This window comes from Gallinula chloropus (assembly GCF_964237585.1).
Source record: "Gallinula chloropus genome assembly, chromosome: 3".
NCBI lineage: Eukaryota > Metazoa > Chordata > Aves > Gruiformes > Rallidae > Gallinula > Gallinula chloropus.
This window is the reverse complement of record NC_140087.1, coordinates 91880081-91898977: the sequence shown is the minus strand read 5'-3', so window position 1 is coordinate 91898977 and position 18897 is coordinate 91880081. Positions and strand designations below refer to the sequence as shown.

General features: G+C 37.7%; 1 protein-coding gene across 1 annotated transcript in view; it reads left to right on the top strand.

Annotated features, from left to right (window-relative positions):
- COL19A1 (collagen type XIX alpha 1 chain) overlaps positions 1-18897 on the top strand; it is a gene marked incomplete at both ends in the record, with an annotated part of 189375 nt that overhangs the window by 142008 nt on the left and 28470 nt on the right. The window contains 16 exons of the mRNA XM_084260981.1: positions 112-174; positions 955-999; positions 2478-2513; positions 3398-3433; positions 3547-3600; positions 4726-4779; positions 6306-6359; positions 7590-7679; positions 8698-8742; positions 8850-8927; positions 10189-10224; positions 10320-10373; positions 10463-10516; positions 14985-15026; positions 16487-16540; positions 17369-17422. Coding sequence (XP_084117107.1) covers positions 112-174; positions 955-999; positions 2478-2513; positions 3398-3433; positions 3547-3600; positions 4726-4779; positions 6306-6359; positions 7590-7679; positions 8698-8742; positions 8850-8927; positions 10189-10224; positions 10320-10373; positions 10463-10516; positions 14985-15026; positions 16487-16540; positions 17369-17422 — 849 coding nt within the window. The remainder of the gene's footprint in view (positions 1-111; positions 175-954; positions 1000-2477; positions 2514-3397; positions 3434-3546; positions 3601-4725; positions 4780-6305; positions 6360-7589; positions 7680-8697; positions 8743-8849; positions 8928-10188; positions 10225-10319; positions 10374-10462; positions 10517-14984; positions 15027-16486; positions 16541-17368; positions 17423-18897) is intronic.

Here is an 18897-nt window from a genome sequence, read left to right as displayed (position 1 = left end):
AAATTTACATACTGGTAAATTACACAAAAATGTTATGGTAAATTAACTGTTACTGTAAATAAATGGTGAAGTGTTCTGTTCTCTGATCTGTGTGGTGATATTTCTTCCCAGAGTGATACAAGACCACTAGGACTACTTGGGACCCCTGGACCTAAAGGCCAGAAGGGAGACATTGTAAGCATTTTGGATTGATTTGGAGAAATTTCAAATTGCCTATCCAAACTGTCTCTGCCACCCTTAACACAGTATCTTTTCTTTGATTTATCACAGTGGTCTTTGAATTAATAGATTTTAGACATGACTGACTCTTTGGTCTCTGTAGTCCTGTATGCAGCTCACTGTGCTATCCTGCAGGAGCAACATATGAGCCTTGCTTCCTCTAATACATGGTAACCAGAAAGGGAAAATGGAGGAAGAATTATGTGTGGTTTCTATAACGTCTGAGGAGATGTCAAATGAGTTGGCCTGGTGGTTAGGGGTAAAAAACTGAAAAAAAATGAAATTAAAAAAATATTTTTGAAATAGTAGATCATAAAGATTTAAGGCAGTTTCTCTGTAATGGTAGGACTTGCTATACCAAAATACTTACAGTCAGCCTCTAAAAATTATCCCGAGGTCAAGTTTTGAATCCACACCATGTGATAACATATTGTTCATAGACATCTGTTCTGTTTAAACAGTGAAATGAAATTTTAGCAATTGGATGCCTTTTAAACTTGGAAGAAGAGAGGCAAGTGCTCTGGATATGGCACCAGATTGAAAACATTTTTACTGAGAAGCCTGCAGATAATTGAAATTAATTTGCAGATGTTTAAATCTCAGATTTCCATTGCAATAAAAGATAAGATTTTGTACCCTGCACAACACAAAGAACAGTAGAAGGAGAGAGAGGAGGAGTTTATTTGCATTTTTTAGAAAATAAAAGATTTTAAATATGTTTTGCTTTGTTTAAAGGGTCAGAAAGGAGAACTGGGAGTGAACGGTGCAAAAGGAGAAAAGGTAAATTAATTATGTGTGATACTAGAAGGCAGCTGAATGTACTGATTATGAATCAAATCTTGGAAAATATACACAGGTTCAAGAAAATATATTTGGATGTAGGAAAAGCTGTTGGTCTCTGAATGTCCTTAATAATTTATTTCAGGCCCCTCCTTTATAGAGTGTTTACATACACAAGTAAATTTCCTTGTTCCAACAGCTGTAAAGACCTTAACTAAATACATTCAGGCTTTTACACAATACAGGTTTAAAACACTGTTTATATAATTTTATGACCAGTGATTGCCTCCCAAATTAGACATTCATACTTTTTCAAGTTGCAAGTGTAATCATCAATATTGATACGAAAAAACAAGAATCTTCAAATAATTAAAATTTATTAATAAACTTCCTAATTTAATATCTTTTGGTTTAAGCTGAAATTTTCCCGAAAGATAAGAGGGGTATCACTGGGGGATAGGTGTGTTCTTCATATGCACAGAATAACAGACGATCTACTATTCAGCTGTTATAACTGCTTTCTTTGGTCATATCCTCTAGTATAAAGAGTTTTCATGCAGAAAGAAACTTTTTTTATTGTCAGTGTGACAGATTCATGATTTGTGTTATAAAGCACTTGTGTTTAAGAATTTGTCAGAGTTGTACACATCATCACTCTTTTAGTTCATGTTCTTGACCCTCTTTTGTGCTCCTGCTTGAAAGGATCACACATGTCATGGTCTTGTCATTAAATCAACATCATCCCTCAAGTGAACTTTTGTAGTCCATATACTTAAACAGGTTTTATAAAAAAACACAGCATTTTTCATGGACTCTTCATTAAAATCAGATGTACTGTCATGTTTAACCCCAGCTCTGGCAACTAAGCACAACACAACTGCCTGAGGGATGAGGGAGAGAATTGGAAGAGTAAAAGTGAGAAAAGTCATGGTTTGAGATAAAGACAGTTTAAAGCAAAGACTGTGTACAGAGGTGAAGCAAAATAAGGAGCTCCTTCAACACTTCCCATGGGCAGGAGGTTTTCAGCCAACTCCAGGAAAGGAGGTCTCCAGCAAACATAATGGTTACTTGGGGAGACAAACGCTGTGTAACTCCGAATGCGTGCCCTCTCTCTCCTCCCGCCTTCTTCCCCATTGTTATATGCTGAGCATGATGTTACATGGTATGGAGTATCACTTTGGTGAGTTGGGGTCAGCTGTTCCGGCTGTGTCCTCTCCCAGCTCCTCATGTACCCCCAGCCTTCTCACTGGTGGAGTGGGGTGAGAAGCAGAAAAGGCCTTGGCTCTGTGTAAGCCCTGCTCAGCAGTAATGAAAGCATCCCTGTGTTATCAGCACCGTTTCCAGCACAAATCCAAAGCACAGCCCCTTATGAGCTACTGTGAAGAAAATTAACTCTGTCACAGCCAAAACCAGCAAACGTATAAACTATTTACCATTAGAAATACATCTGTATTAACCTCTTCCCTATCTCTCTACAGGGAGAGCCTTCTGTAAAAGGGGACAAGGGAGATCCAGTAAGTATAGCTACATTTTAACTGCTGATGTGAACAATTTATGTTTTATATGATTTTCATACTGTAACTCTTCACTTTGTACACTTTCTTTATATTCAGTAATTACCTAGGATAGCAGATGTATTGTCTCTTCCTTACACATGCCTCAAATTCTCACAGGTTAAAAATAAGAGAGTTGTCTGTCCTATTCTTCAGCCTATCTTTAGTTGGTACAGTCCATGAACTGAGTTTAAAGTGTTCTTTTTCTTTATATTTTTTGTTCTCTGGAGGTTCTTCCTGTTGTGTCACAAAATTATATGTGGGACGAACTGTTAAATGCCACACTGGAAACTGGTTACCAGTTACCAGTTTCCAGTGTGGTGTTTAACATCAGGACATTTTCTTATAGCCATTTTATGTCTACATATTTTTTTTTTGTTATTTTGGGGGATGTTTTCAGAACACTTATTCTGACAGAGTCTGCGTACATACAATGCTTATTTTTAATTAACAGTTGTCCTCTTATGACATTTGACAAAAGCTAGTTGTGTTGTTTAATACACAACTGAGTGTTGCCCAGCTGCTTGTGATTAACATGTTACAATAACCCAAAAAAGGCATACTGTAACAATGTGTGGGTTTTGAGAGGAATACTGTGTCACCAGTAGATATTTAGTGCTGAAGAATAAGCTTTAGACTGGAGAGCTGTTAAACAATGTGGTATATTCAAGCAATTTTTCTTTACTTTTGAAAGAGGAATGTGTCTCAGAGTTTGCACAAAGCATCAGAAATTCTTTAATGCTTTGTCAATATTTAAGTTTGCAAACTATATACTATTTTAAGGTAACAAACAGTTGCTATTTGTTGAAGTTTTAACTTCATATGGCTATACCTGCTATTTTCAGGGAGAAACTGGAATGGAGGGATCAAAAGGAAATAAGGTATTTTCTTACTTGTATACATTATATATATATATATATATGGTGTGAAAAGCTGATGTTGGAAGACATAACAGTAAATTTGGATATTTTTTTTTTCCAAACAATATCACTAGGGCGACACAGGAGACCCTGGCCCACCTGGTCTTACTGGAAATCCAGGATCAAAGGTAGGTGAAAAGTATTTTTGTGTTATTAACAGCCATTACATTCTATGCTGTTATAAAAGAACACTCTGAATGCTACCAACTCTTCAGCTTTAGCTTGTGCGTGGCTTATGACTATGTTAGTTCATAAAATTCCTGCTAATCTCAGGGTCATAATACTCAACAAGGAGTATTTATGCAAACCTCAAATGTTACTTGTTCACTCAAGAATACGAACACCCATTTTACAATTACAAATCCACCTGTGGCTGGATGTATACTCTGTATCCATCAATGAGGCAAGGAGTTACCTCTGCCAGTACATTATGCATTCCTGTGTTTAATTTGATGAGAATGATGGTAATGTCAAAGCAGTTGTTGTCTTGCTCTGAAAAAAGTAACTGAAGCACAAATGTTATTAAGAATCTCTTATGATACCTTGAATTGTATCAAATAAAGGTAGAACTGGAAATTGAAAATGTCAACCCAACACTATTCATCTGTGATATGACATTACCCAAATTCCTTATATCACCAAAATAAGTCCCAGAGGAAATAGTTGCAGCTTATAGGGTCCACAAAAGTGTGGTCTTAATGATTCTGCACTTCAACTCCTTAGACTGCTCTTCGGAGGCTAATGTCCTTCCTTGGTAGGAACTACTGAAATAATGGTTACTGCAGTGAAAATCTAGTCACCTTCACACTGTATACCTTTCAGAAGAAGCTCATATAGATCCAAAAGAATATTAGGGTTTGTACCATGTCATTTTATCTCTAGGGCTCAATCTCATTAGTCCTTCTAATAAGATCTATGCCAGACAGAGAAGTAGCACCTACCAGGTAGATAAAAAAAAAAAAATCACTTCTAGATCTGTCCCTTGAGGGAGGAAATCTTGATTTACTGGTTTCATCTTTCCCTTAAGGTGTAGTGCCTTTGTGTTTAATTGTATTTGCTTTGGATTTTGTACATATCAGTTCCAAAGATAGATTGGACTAAATGTTAGATTGGGGGAGAATGAGTAACTGTGTACTTCCTGCTCCATATTGAAGATGTAATGCAGAATGTTTTGATCTGTTTATGTATTAGAATGCTTTACACCAAATTACAACAAATGTATTGACTCAAGTGTGTATTTTATCTTTTCACAGGGACTGCAGGGACCTCCAGGACCTGCTGGACCGCAGGGGCTGCCAGGAGAAGTTGTATGTATTGTGCAGTTTCACGAAGCTCTCAAAGTGTGGTGTGTGAACAGTTAGGCAGTGAGACAGTACTACAGAAGTTATCATAGGTATTCCTTTTGTGGGTGGTACTATAGCAGTCAGGTGTCAAAGCACAATGGTATAGGATGTCTCAGGATAGAGATCTGCCATTTGGTAGTACCCATTTGTCTGAATCATAATTAGCACCACAGAAATCACTCTTACCACAGATGTAGGTGAAAATTAAAAAAAGTTCTAGCAAAGCTTTAATAATGTTACATCATGAGCTGGACAGGATTCAAACACGTGGCCTTATTGCTGTCTGTGGCTTTGTATTTTTCTGAATTGCTTTACTTCCTTTAAAAGGGGTAAAGATTAATAAGGTGAACAGAATAAGCAATTCTCTTTATTATCTTAGAATCTAAATCAGATTTATGAGAAAAACTCTCATTCAGAGCAAGATGTGTGATCATTAGAACTAGGGAAAACAGTAAAATCTTCAGCCAGAGAAGAATTGTTGGTTGAAATAATTTAATAGAAAAGCTACTGTTCTGTAGACTAAACTACTAAAATACTTTATCAGAAAGTGGAAGGAGAGGTTATTCTCATGATTGTTGGTTGATATTCCGGTTTAATTAGGCAGAGACTTACTGACAGTCATAAAGTACCTACCGCTGTTACATGGTTGCTGTAGGTGAAAAATAGCATAATTGGTGAACACTGACAACTGGCAAATAACTGGTTTGCATGTCCATTAGACTTTACTGTTCAGTTTTGGCAATTTTGTCATTTAATTACCAGTATTCTTAATAAAATGCTTAGTACAGCAGTTGTTAGTATAGCATTGAAGGGTTATGGAAGAAGTTTTCTGTATTTGTTATAGCATAGTAAGAGAATACAATTTAAACTTCCCAATTAAATAAATAGTTTCTATTTATATTTGAAGCTTTTAAATTTCTCTGTATTTATAACAAATCCTTCATGAAAACGGTGAGGGAAAATACTGCAGTTAAAACCAAAATGTGAAGGATTAGAAGATTCAGACAAAAGAAAGGGTAGAATGTATTTTGTTGAAAATATTTGACTGCATTAGAGAAAGCATTTTAAAGGACTTTGGTGGGTTAAATAATATGCAGGAGTAGGGATTCATTGAAGCTTTTAACATAGAATTTTGCAGCCCTTCATAGGAAAAAAAAAAGAGAGAGAGTTATTTAAAATTCAGGTTTGTACCTGCTACTGCCTCCCATGAAAAATGATTGATTTTCAAGACCTGGAATTATTTTGAAATTAAGATGTAAACCTGTCAGTCCCTGTGATTCTGCCCTGACAGGGTCCAGAAAATTGATTATTACATTTCAGCTTAAAGAAAAATGATTCATATAGTTGATTAAAGAACCATTCATTAACTTGTAATCTTCTAATGTTTTGGGTCAATATTAACACACAGAGTAGACTCATTTTCATCTGTAATTTTGGACAATATTTGAGGGAATAGCTATAAAAATGTACTTTTTTTTTTTTAATTCCAGGGCTTACCAGGAGAGCATGGAGAACCAGGAAATCCAGGAATTAAAGGAGACAAAGTATGTTTTAAGAGTTTGTAATTAAGATTTGAATGCTAGAGCATATTAGACTGTCATCTCTGAAGTAACCTTCCATCCTTCTGTAGTGCATCCATGTGGCTGCTTTATGATTTCATCTTAAAACGTGCAACCAGAAACCCCCTGTCTGCTTCTTGAAGATGCTGCAGACCAGTTAACTACCCAATTGCTCTTTAGATCCATAATTGAAGTCATATTTCAAGGAGGTGGCTTTAGGCTCTTACATTAAACCTGTGCTTACAGAAGCATCAGTTCAGGCCTGACTGCAGAACAGCCTTTTCAGTGTGGTCTCCTAACCAGACCGATTGTGTGAAACCCCACTTGGCAGTAAGATGTGTTCACCCTGACAGGAGCACTGGGGCAGCAATGCTGTCTCGGATGTGAGCCAAGGCTGGGATCTCTATGGCCTTGTATTTTGCTGTGTAGAAATCTTTCAGAACTCAGTTGCATCAGGAAGAGTTAAAAACGGTATCTGCGTGTGTGTTGAATGTAGAGAAGGGGAGAAAAGAGGACATACAGGCATATTGTGAGCTGTATGATATGTTATGGTATTTATACGTTGTGCTGTACAAGGGGAATTAATAAAATACATTAATATTTTGGAGAAGTGAGATGATGGAAAGGCAGAGGAAAATAACCATGGAACAATTGCAAAAATGTACTCATCTTGCAAAATGGGAAGTAATGGATTCACAAAGAATCCCAGGGAACGATGCAGGAACATATAAAAGATGAGGACAGTTTAATAAAATGCACAAAATCACCTGTGGAAGCAGGAGGGGTTGTAGAGCTATGGAGCATGAGACGGTCCATGCATTTGGGTAAGAAATAGAGGTAAAGAGGAATACAGTGAAGACCAGGGTTTTAGCAAGAGGGATAGATAGCAGGAGAGAGATAGTTTGAAGCTGTTACTGTGGATTAATTTTCAGGGTTTAATACCAACTTGTAGATTAAGGGCCTGGGAATAAAAACATGTAGTTCAGATGCCTTGCAAAACATGTAAAAGAGAGAGAATGCTAGTTACTATTAATAGTTGTGTGGTCCATGCTCTTGTGTAATTTTTTGAAGGAAATTGGGGGGTAAGGGGTGGCTCTTCTCTCATTCTTCCCAAAGTACCATCACTTTCTAGGATGACCTTGATAATATTTAGGGGTTTTTTTTCATAAGAGAAAATTCTCACAGTTAAATTAGTGATTCAGATTTATTTTGTAGGGGGACCCTGGTGGGATTATGGGACCGCCTGGACATCCAGGTCCAAAAGGTGATGTGGGGCCTCCTGGACCAAGTCTGCCTGGAACACCGGTAAGGCCATGACTTGAAAAGGGGTTTATTAATTTATTTCTAATAAGGCAAAATATATTTAAGAACTCTTAATTGTACAACAAAAATAACAAAAGAGGTATTTTTTCAGATGTTCAAAAATATGTTCAGATGTTCAAAGATATTCAGGAAGAGAAGGACCTGAGGGTGTTGGTTGACTGCAGGCTGAATATGAGCCAGCAGTGTGCTCGGGTGGCCAAGAAGGCCAATGGCATCTTGGCTTGTATCAAAACCAGTGTGGCCAGTAGGTCTAGGGAAGTGATTGTGCCCCTGTACATTGGTGAGGCCACACCTTGAGTACTGTGTCCAGTTCTGGGCTCCTCACCATAAGAAGGACATTGAGGTCCTTGAGCAAGTGCAGAGAAGGGCAACCTGGCTGGTGAAGGGGCTGGAGGGCAAATCCTATGAGGAGTGGCTGGGGGAGCTGGAGCTGTTTAGCTTGGAGAAGAGGAGGCTGAGGGGAGACCTTATCACCACCTACAACTACCTGAAGGGAAGTTGTAGAGCGGTGGGCGATGGTCTCTTCAGCCAGGTGACAGGAGATAGGACAAGGGGAAATGGCATGAAGCTGTGCCAGGGCAGGTTTAGATTGGACATTAGAAAAAAGACTTTTACTGAAAGAGTTGTCAGGGCCTGGAACAGGCTGCCCAGAGAGGCGATTGAGTCACCTTCCCTGGATGTGTTCAAAAAAAAGGGTAGATGAGGTACTTAGGGATATGGTTTAGCTTAGGATGGGAGTGGTTGGACTTGATGATCTTCCAAGGTCTTTTCCAACCTTGTGATTCTGTGTTTCTGTGATGTTATAGTGGTATTATAAGGGCATTAAAATATAGTCTAGAAATCTGTGTTGTTAATGCAAGGCTCAGAATACGCATGCAAATCTGTCATAGTTTATTTATAAAGGCTGGCTAATTTTGGCAATAACATTAAGCTAGTTAGTCCTCTTGATTTCAAAAGATATTTTTTTTTTTCTGGGGTTTTTTGTTTGTTGTTTCTTTAGGGTCCCACTGGTATTCCTGGAAACCCAGGTCCACGGGGACCAAAGGTATTAAAAACACACTATTTCTTTTCCTAAAAAAAAATTTAAAAAGGAAAATGGGCTACTTTGCATTTTCAGACTTGTTGTAAGTGAAAGCCTTGTACCCTTCTCAGGGAGAAAGAGGACTACCTGGTGTACAAGGAGCACCTGGGGAGATGGGACCGCCCGGTGTAGGCATTCAGGGATCACCAGTAAGTATACCAACACCCAGAGCTCAGGCTTCTCACTGTGTATTGCTAAGAAACTGCAACCAGTAGACAAGACATAGCAAAAAGCCAAGCCATGAACTCTCTTCTGACTCCACTCCCAAGTCAGTGTCCTTTCCCTTCATCCAGAGCCACAAAGATCTAGTGTGAAGTGAGAAATGGAAGCCTGAGGAACTGAAAGATCAGTGGCTGCTTTTCAGATGACCTTCCTAGTAATGCTGTTGAGACATCTTCAGACTGACTGTGTCTGTTTCTAAGTAACAGTTGTTTGCAGTTGTCAGCAGAATCCAGACTGAGTACTGGTACAAGAAATGAAGTATATTCAACATTTTAGATGGTGGCATTCTGAAACTCATGCTGGTACTGGAAAAGACAAAAGAGACATGGAAGGCTCATACATAAACTCCCAACCTTTGCGTTTGTAGTGACTGCAAATTACAAGCTTAGGTCTACTGCTTATAAATGGGAGCCTTACAATGCCAGGTACTATGCCAGAAAATAGTAAAGTTGGGATATTGGACAGCTTTCCTCATGCATCACTGTGGATTTCAGATTCAAACATGAAGCAAGCTAATGCAGTGTATCTAGAGCATTTGTACTAAATAGGTGTTGTATAGCAACAACTGCTTTAGTTATTCAGCTTGTTTCCCAGGAGCCTTTAAAGAAATCCATCTGCAGTGTTTTCAGTAAAAAATGGACAGTATTGGTGGTTTAGATGGTGCATGTTATTACATGAGTTCTACTGTGGTGAATAGGGCAATCTCTCTTCAGTCCAGACCAATATAGTTGACTGATATATTTCAGTTTATCAGCAGCAGAGAGAAAAATTTTGAGTAAGGTGACTAAAGATTCACATTGAGACCTTAGTCTAAGATAATAACCCTTTAAAATAATTTATTTGTTTAAAATATTTTTAATCTGAATTTTAAAAGTGACCCATTTATATTTAAATAAATTATTTTTTAATGTGATGGAATGTCAGCTTTTCTTTTGAATTTCCTAGCTAACTAACAAGTTTCACCACAGACCATTATTATTTGGCATTACTTGCCCCTAAAAATGGTCCTTGTCAAACTCTTGAATTTTCTAATACTGCCAGAATTAGATATGGATTTCAAACCAAACCATAGAGCAAGTATTTATTTAAATGTAAACTGTACCAGTGTCCCACATGTAGTATTTTTTGATGAAGTTCATCTCCCTTATCCCATTAAGTATGACTACTGATTATTCAGTTTTATTGCAGGGTCCTGTAGGTCCAACTGGATCAGCAGGTGTGCAGGTAGGATATGGGTTCTCTCTTTAATATATAAAAAAAATACTAACTTAGTTTTGCAAAGTTTACCATAAATCCTAAGTGACCTTCCCTGCTCTTAGGGCCCTAGGGGACCCCCAGGATTACCAGGAACTCCAGGTACCCCCGGTATTAATGTAAGTGACAGTTCTTTATATATACAACTAAAAGTGATATGTGCCTTGTCAATGCTTTAAGGCCACCAAATTTATAAATTTGTTTCTAGGGCACTCCAGGAAGAGATGGAAAGCCAGGACTACCAGGCCCTCCAGGTGATCCTGTACGTATACATAGAAAGCTTATACATTTGTCTTGGTGCAAATATTTTAAATGTAAAGGAAATGAGATAACCCAGCAAGTCGAGAAGTGCAATTTATTAAAGTAGACTTTTTCAGTTATTATATTCTTTGCTTTTTTATTTTTAATTTATTATATTATAAAAAATAAACTTATATTAATGTAAACAGGATAAATATCCTGTTTTCAGGTGTTATAGTTTCTATTCTAGAGTTTCTGCCAGGTTGCTATTTGACAATAGCATTCCTCCATCTTAGAAGCAGTTCTGTATTATGGAAATTTTCAGGAGTATACTTCCATTATTCCTGATAAAAGATTGAAGAAAAAGTTTGGGGATTCTGAAGCTTATTTTGCTGTGTTGCAGAATGAAAACATTAATTCTTAATGCAATTTTGAAAACAGTTGTTCTCTAATGTAGTTAATTTCCTATAGCCCTAATGAAAAGTTAATTGACTGGGTTTGAAAACAAAACCAAAAATACTGATCCTTTACCTCTCTAGGAGTTACCATCTCCTCTTGGGTACTACAGCAACAATTTGTATTTAACAATGCTGTAGCTTTACAGATTTCATGAAGTCCAGCACCACAAGATCAAAAAGCCTGCACATGCCTCAGACCAAGCTCTGTACCCTTAAAGATAATCAAATATTTTCCACGGGAGTCAGGAGTGCCCAATGTGTAGATCTGCACAATTTGCAGAATGGCAAAACTTCAGTGGCTATTCCTGCTTCTGTCTGGTGTCCCAACAACTACCTCAGAACTTTCAAACAGCAGATTTCTCTTTAGAAATAAATGTTTACAGAGGCTTTTATGACAGCACATTGAGCTTTCTGAATTCCCCGAGTGAATGGTAGTATTCCAGCAACAAAAAAAATCCATCAATAAAAATCTCTGCATGGTTGGAAGACACAAACCAAAACCAGAGCTTAAAAAAAAAAAAAAAAAAAAAGTTGTTAAATTCACTTGTGGTCCTGTTGGTTTACTAGGATTTGACAATTCCCAAGTGACTTCAGCCAAAGGCAGCATTTTATAAACAGCAGTGAGGTACAGTGACAATAGTGTTTATTTGAGACCTGTCAAAGCAAAGGAAATAAAAACTACAAAACCTAACATTTGAACTGTGTGATGTCCTTTAGAAAATCTCTGCTCCTTGCCAAGGCATGGATTCAGCTGCTTCTCTGTGGGACTAGAGTGTCTCAGTCTGTTCATCCCTTAAACTAGCAATTCTTCACATACCTGACCGTAAGTGCTCCTCAGATGCAGCGACTTGCTCCGTGCCTTATGAGTGAGGTCCATCTCCAAGTGTCCAGCAAGGCAAATCTAAGGCAGGTTTCCTAAACTAGTCTGCAGACTGCTGGTACTTTGTGAAGAGATTAGAGATGCTCCAGCGGCTCTGTGGAAATGCATGACCCAGTTAAACGTGTCATGTTTCAGTTAAACACTTGATGGTACAGGTGCATGGCACACCGCATGTGAGCCTGGGGGTTGACAGCAAGGAGTTTATGGCGGGATAAACTAGCTCCATAATCACAAAAAGATTTCCTCTGGGAGAGAATAGTCAAGTTTCTCCAGAGAAGAGCTTGGGAATTACCAAGTGCTTACTCATTGTTGATTATCAGGGATCAGGATGATGATTCAGATCAGTTGGTCCCTGCAATAGCAAACTGGTATAGTGCTTTGAGACTCCAGTATCAGGATCTCCTCAAAGGCCTAAAATCAGTATGTAAAAGCAGTTCTGTCACTGCCATCAACTATGAAGGTTGAACTCAACTTGGAGAGTCAGAAAACTTGAGGTATAAAATAATCTTTAGTTAGGAATGGATATAAAAGCAACAAGGAAAAGGCACTGTGAATACAGTTATTTGAAAGACCAGTAAAGTCTATTATTTAATAATCAAGGAGATAAATTATAGACTGTGCAGAGAAAGCTGAATAATTCACTGGATTTTCACTGTCCACTGAAACAAATTGCTTTTCAAAGAAGACATGAATAGAAGAAAAAATGACATTTAAGATACAGTGTGGAGGTCTGATGAAATTCACCCAACGAATGAAACAAAACAGTCTCTGAATGATTAGCAGTTACCTTTGAGTACTTTAAGATGTGGCTTTTGAAGAAGCAAGACATGCTGACAGAAAACATATCTTCATAAAAGGTGAGTATAATAGGTCAGTTGAAGAAAGGTTGATTGCAAGAAAGATATGGAATATTTAAAAAAATAATAAATCTAAGTACCAGTGATATGATGAACAATAAAGTGAAAATATAAGGTAAAATAATTTTGTTAAGAGACTGGTTGTGGAATAAATCAGATATCCAGCTTTGGAAGGTTAACTTTCTTGAAAAGTTAGAAAAATATTCATGTTTTATGTTTTGGCTTCAATAAATCTTTGAGACTGTCCTTATGATGTTTTTATAAGCCCAGGAAAAATGCTCTTGAAGTTAATTGCCATATAGTTAACGCTTATCAAAAACCATAGATATGAGTGTCTGTCAGCAGATTACTGTCAGTCTTGGAAAGTGAGGTCTCTCCCATCCCCGTTTCTTGTCAATGATTTAATATGATTAGGGTAAGTAGATACCAACTGCAATTGGCCTGGGAAAGATAGCTAGCTTTTTGAAGATATAATCAAAACTTAAAATTCAGAGACAGTCTGAAGTCAACAAGATTAAACTCAAGACTGATGAGCATTAAATACTTAATAAGAAAAGACATAATCCATAAGCAGACTAGGTCTGGAAGGCAGAGTGCACTGTAAACTAAGTGTGAGTGAAAGTCTGATGCCACTGTTAAACAGATGAGTCTAAATGGTAAAGCTTACTAATAGGAGAATTTTGTCTTTTGGTCTTTTGAAATATTCCTCTTGGGAGAAAATATTTTTCCACGAGCAGAAATGAGAGTGGAGAGTTAAGGCCATTTTAACATTTCCAAAAACCCAGCCATATATCAAATGCTTACCAGAGCTCACCACGCACAGCTGTGGCTCCACAGTGTGTGCACAGTTCTGTTGCTGTAAGCACACATTGGACAAGCCACATGGCACAAATGCAGCAGGTTTGTTCTCATACCTGTGCCCTGACAGCTGGGGGTTAGGACCCTTTCACACGGGGATTATGAGGGGTACTGCAAATGGGTATTGCAGCTAAAATAAGAGCATCAGAAAACAGGATGGACTGGGGAAATTACACTTGTGTAGTCTAGCAGAAAGACCAAAAGGTGACATGGTAGTACCCTGCCTGTCTGTAAAATGTTGTCACAAGCAGAAGGATGAAGCGTCAGGCCACAGAAGGATGTGGTTGTTGTTTTTAAGGTTTGTTATAGGTATTTAAGAGCAGGTGACACTGTCTATGTACAGTTTAACCTTTGCACAAAGGATGGAGTTCATACCGTACATAGTTAGGTCATGTTAGATGGCTGTGTCTCGCCCTAGAGAACTACTCAGCATGCTTTCAAAGACGGTGAGGGCTACATTGCAGATGGTTTACTCCTCATCACACTTAGTGTGAAATACACTCAGCAGTGCTGCTCCTGAGCCCGTATTTGACACCCAATGCAACCAACCAACACTTTTTCTAATATGCTACAAAAGCACTTACACTTTATTTTTCTTCTTAAAAATGGAAATGAAAAAAGGACTGAACACAAGCAGTAACAAATCTTTAATGTGTCTAATTTAAAGTATGCCCAGAGCTATTTTTGCTTTAGCAATTCAAGAGGAAGAAATGAGCGTTGGTAATTGAATAATCTGTAAGCAAAGCTGATGATAACCAGTTTTATAGGGAGCCTTTAAATAGAAGTTTAATGGCTGCTCTTGGAAATCTGAGATATATTACTGTGTAGTGTAAACCTATTGATTGAGCTTTAAATGGGTTAGCTTTGGTATTGGTAGCTATTTAGCTGCGGCATCAAAGAGTTTTGCACTGATTCTTAATGTTTAAAGGCAGGACATTATACCATAGATGTAGCTCATGCTGCAGTAGCTGGATTATTTCCAGTAGCTGAGGTAGTTTATTGAAGTTAGCTTTGTTATCTCCATACATTCATGTCGTATAGCTCACAGTAGAGTCAAAGCCTAGGAGAAAGTAGAAGGAAAACAAATGAAGATAATCAGCTGAGAAGAGTCTGTAAGAATTTCCAGTAACAATAAGTTGTTGCTGGTATACTATAAAAAGACTTTTTTTTTTTTTTATTTTCTTCCCCTGGAGTTACGCTGTTGTCAAGGTTTAAGCAACTTCATTGAAATTCTAATGAAGAATTACATTGTTAGGTTGCATAGACAGCAATACTTAACACTTAAAAACTATATCTGAAATCCTGATTCTTTTTTGGAGTGTTCATAAAAAAAGAACTTTCTATGTAATCAGTTATATGAAGTTTAGAAGCAGAGAGGACTCATCTGAATCGGTAGCATTGTGTAAAACATTAACTGCTGCTACCTTTCACTTCCAGATTGCACTGCCACTTGTGGGAGACATGGGTACTATACTGAAGGTAAGTTTTCAGAGAATAAATATCTGTGCTTACTATAAGCATGCTTTTTAAGCCAAAATACACAATTGGACATTTCTATAGGCTCAATTCTTCCCTAGCTCAACTAGCCTAGAATAATTTTGATATTTTTGTTTGATTTTTTTTATAAAAAAATATATTCAAGAAACATATTTTATAGGAGTTTTTCAAAATAGCATCTGAACGGTATGTGAGATAGTAGCCAGCCAGGGCCCCATCCAACCTGCCCTTGAGCACCTCCAGGGATGGGGCATCCACCACCTCTCTGGGCAGCCTGTTCCAGCACCTCACCACTCTCTTTGTAAAAAACTTCCCCCTAGTATCTAATCTAAACCTTCTTTCCTTTAGTTTTAATCCATTCCCCCTTGTCCTGCCAGTGTCTACCCTTTTAAAAAGTTGATTCCCCTCCTGTTTCTCTGCTCCCTTGAGGTGCTGGAAGGCTGCAATGAGGTTCCCCCGCAGCCTTCTCTTCTCCAGGCTGAACAAGCCCAGCTCCCTCAGCCTCTCCTTGTAGGGGAGGTGCTCCAGCCCTCTAATCATCTCTGTGGCCCTCAATACATCCAGTCCACAATAGGAATTGCTACAAATATACCCTATTCTTTGCTTTACTTTGCAGCATTGATATTGGTAATATACTGAATGAGGAAAAATGTCTGCAAGTTCTAGGGTATTATTTTGAAAGATAATAGAATTTGAAGTGATCTGCCATATTCCAAAATGAAAAGTATACTCAGGAGGATTTCTATATGAAAAGCACACATCATTTCTGAGCAGAGTGATTATGCTATTCCACTGTCCTTTATTGATACATGTACTTAGGGCTTCTTGACTTTCTCATTCACAATTTTGGTTTCTTATAGGTCTGTCTTTGAGCTTTTTCCATGGATTTTTTCTGTTTGTAATTGCATTTTCTTTCTCCTCTACATGGTCCTCTGCCTTTGTCAATCCTCTCTCTTACTGATTCTGTATGCTTCATTCTTCATTTCTATCTCTTTTGTCATTATCACTCCTATAAGATTGTAATTTAGCTGGGAAATGCTTCTCAACAAAGCAGGAACCATTTACTTTAAAATAACTAGGTTTGAAGCTGCCGAGAGTAAAAAGTAGACTCTGTCTCTATCTTACTCTTAAAAGGAAGGTGGTCTCCTCAAACCTAAACACAGGACTACCCAAAATGAAGCCATATATGAGTCCTCTCAAAATGAAGCTAAAAATTTGTTAGCATGGTTTGAGCAGAGTGTGAGAGAGATGGGGAGGGAAAGAAGGAGGGGTAACTGAACAAGTATTTTGTGTAGAAGAGAGAAGGGGCTGAAAAAAAGGCTTGGGGGTAAAATGAAGGGATGGTCACAAAGGCAGGAAGGAAGTGATCAGCATAGATCAGACCTTCTGCCCATGTCACAGAAATGGTTATTTGTCATTTCATGTTCTGTCTGTTGTTTCAGGGTGATCCTGGCACAAGAGGTCCTCCAGGCATCCCTGGTAGAGAAGGGCCAAAGGTAAGTTTTGAAGAGAGTACTTTACATTGCTTTATTGCTTGGTAGAAGTCCAGATGCTTATATCTGTCAGCCTTTACTTTTTTGTCTGGTCCCTTTTCCTGTAGTATCTGAGCACACTAAAGCTTCACACGATTGTTACAGCTTGTCCCTCTTCCTGTGTCAGTTTGACTTTCCCCTCAGGAGAGTGAGCAAAATAGCCCGAGTCCCAAGCCAGGGACTCTTCTGGGTCTTGCATCCATTAAAGCTAGCTTAGATTTGGCTGTACAGTGTTTCATTGCTGTGCACAGGCTTATTTTAGGCAAGTCAGGCAAGAATACCACAGTGAAGAAGAAAGCTTCTCTATCTCCCTCAAGTGTGCAAAAACTGGACCACCCTCTGGCTTTGCACAATGTTCCCATGGGAGTAATGCAGCCACTTCACTGGGACTTGAAGTTTCACTGATGTCAGTCAAAATTCCACTTCACTAATGAGATCAAATGCCACATGATTTGGTATATGGATATGTCCTATAGCTGAGCCTGATTCCATGAAAGTCTACTTTCTCCATCTGGGCAAGCATTTAAGCTCTTTGCTATTAATAAGATGTCTCCATCAGACCTTTTGGCTAGCTTGCCTGCTAGTTAAAAACCACTCATTTCCTTTCACCTTGATGAGAGGCATATTTTAAAGCTTTCAGGTAATACTGAGCCTTTTTTTCTGTTTAAGGCATTATTGCTGTAAGGGCTTCACATAAGCATATATTAAATGTGGGTCATAGAATGCCCTACAGAGTGAGAAATTTATTGTTCTCTAATAGCAAGTTTTTGTTTGAATGTTACATCTTTGTAGGGAAGCAAAGGTGAACGTGGATTTCCTGGGCTTACTGGAGAAAAGGGCGATGAGGTAAAATTACTTCAATTCCATAGTAGCTGCATTCTTATCTGATCCTGAATAAAGATATAGACTGAGAATGAAGCACACAGAATGTTATTCAGTTCTTTAAAACTGCTGAGATAGTCACATATTGCTTTAAATGGCCCTCAATTCTGAATTTTCAACAAGATAAAAATGCTATTATTCAATTAAATAACATCTATTTAATTTTTGCCAGAGGATTTTTGCTTATTTGTATATTTAAAGCCTTGTGTACATTTAGATGGTAATTTTTAAGAGTGTAGGATACAGCAGTAAATAGGCAAATGCTAAACATCTGCTTCATGTTTTATAACATATTTCCTTCATTGTGCTAGCTCCCTGTTAGAATTCACTTTCAAAAACATTCCATTAGGCAAATACTCTGATGGGATTGGTCATAGCAGCAGTTCCTATTTGGCAGAAACTGGAAAATGTTTGAAGAGACTGAATTTAAAATCTTTACAGTATTTTGCATCATATACTGCACTCTTGGAATTGTTTTTATGCTGTTACGGAGAAGGAAAAAGAGCCACATTTGCATTTAACAGTTCAAGAGCAACTCCAAAAGACTTAAATGGCACATACTACTGGCCTGTATTTGGGAGCAATGACTACAAGAGAAAACATCTGGAATATATAAAAGGACTAGATCTTCTTGATTGAGGGGATTGGGGTTGGGTTTGGTTTTTTGGGTTTTTTTTGGATGCTAAGGCCAAAATACTTTTGGATTTTTCAAAAAGTAGTAGAATTAGAATATTTTTTTTTATAAAAGCAAGCATTAGATATGTATTCGTGCTATTCCACCACAATTTAGCAGATTGTCAGTCTAAAGTATCATGCATGCTTATTTTTCCTCTTGTTTTTAAATAATCTTTAGAGCCTGTTATGTTTTTGCTTCCTAAAATCAAGTGCCTCTTGAGGTTGGATTTTAGAACTTATACCTTAAAATGATGGGGCAACAAAAATGATGGGTAAGCTCATGCAGAATTTTACTTACTAGATGGGAAAGTAACACATCCTTCATGTGCCCTGAAGGTTACCCCTACAATTTGACCCTCAGGCATTAACAAAACAATTTCAACAATTCAGATACTATTTGACTGCTGACAAGCAAGTGAGATATTAGAGGCAATTAAGAACTTAGTAAGGGAAAAAGGCAGGATTATAACCTGCAGTTACATGGGGTTTTTCTAAAGACTCCAGAGTAAATTAATTCCTTTTTTTATTATTATTGTTGATTCAGTAGGGTGCAGTGCTGTGTTAGTAAGTTAGCTACTCACATGATTCTTCACTGTTGGATAGCTGCTAGCTGCCTTACCTTTGATATTACCTCAGTGTTTAGCAGCAGCTTTTGATTACAACATTATGAGGGTGCAAGTAAATTTATTTTCAGAAACATGTATTGAAGAGTTTTAAAAGTTTGTAAGTAACTTTTTTACAAATTTACAATTTTTAAAAGAATG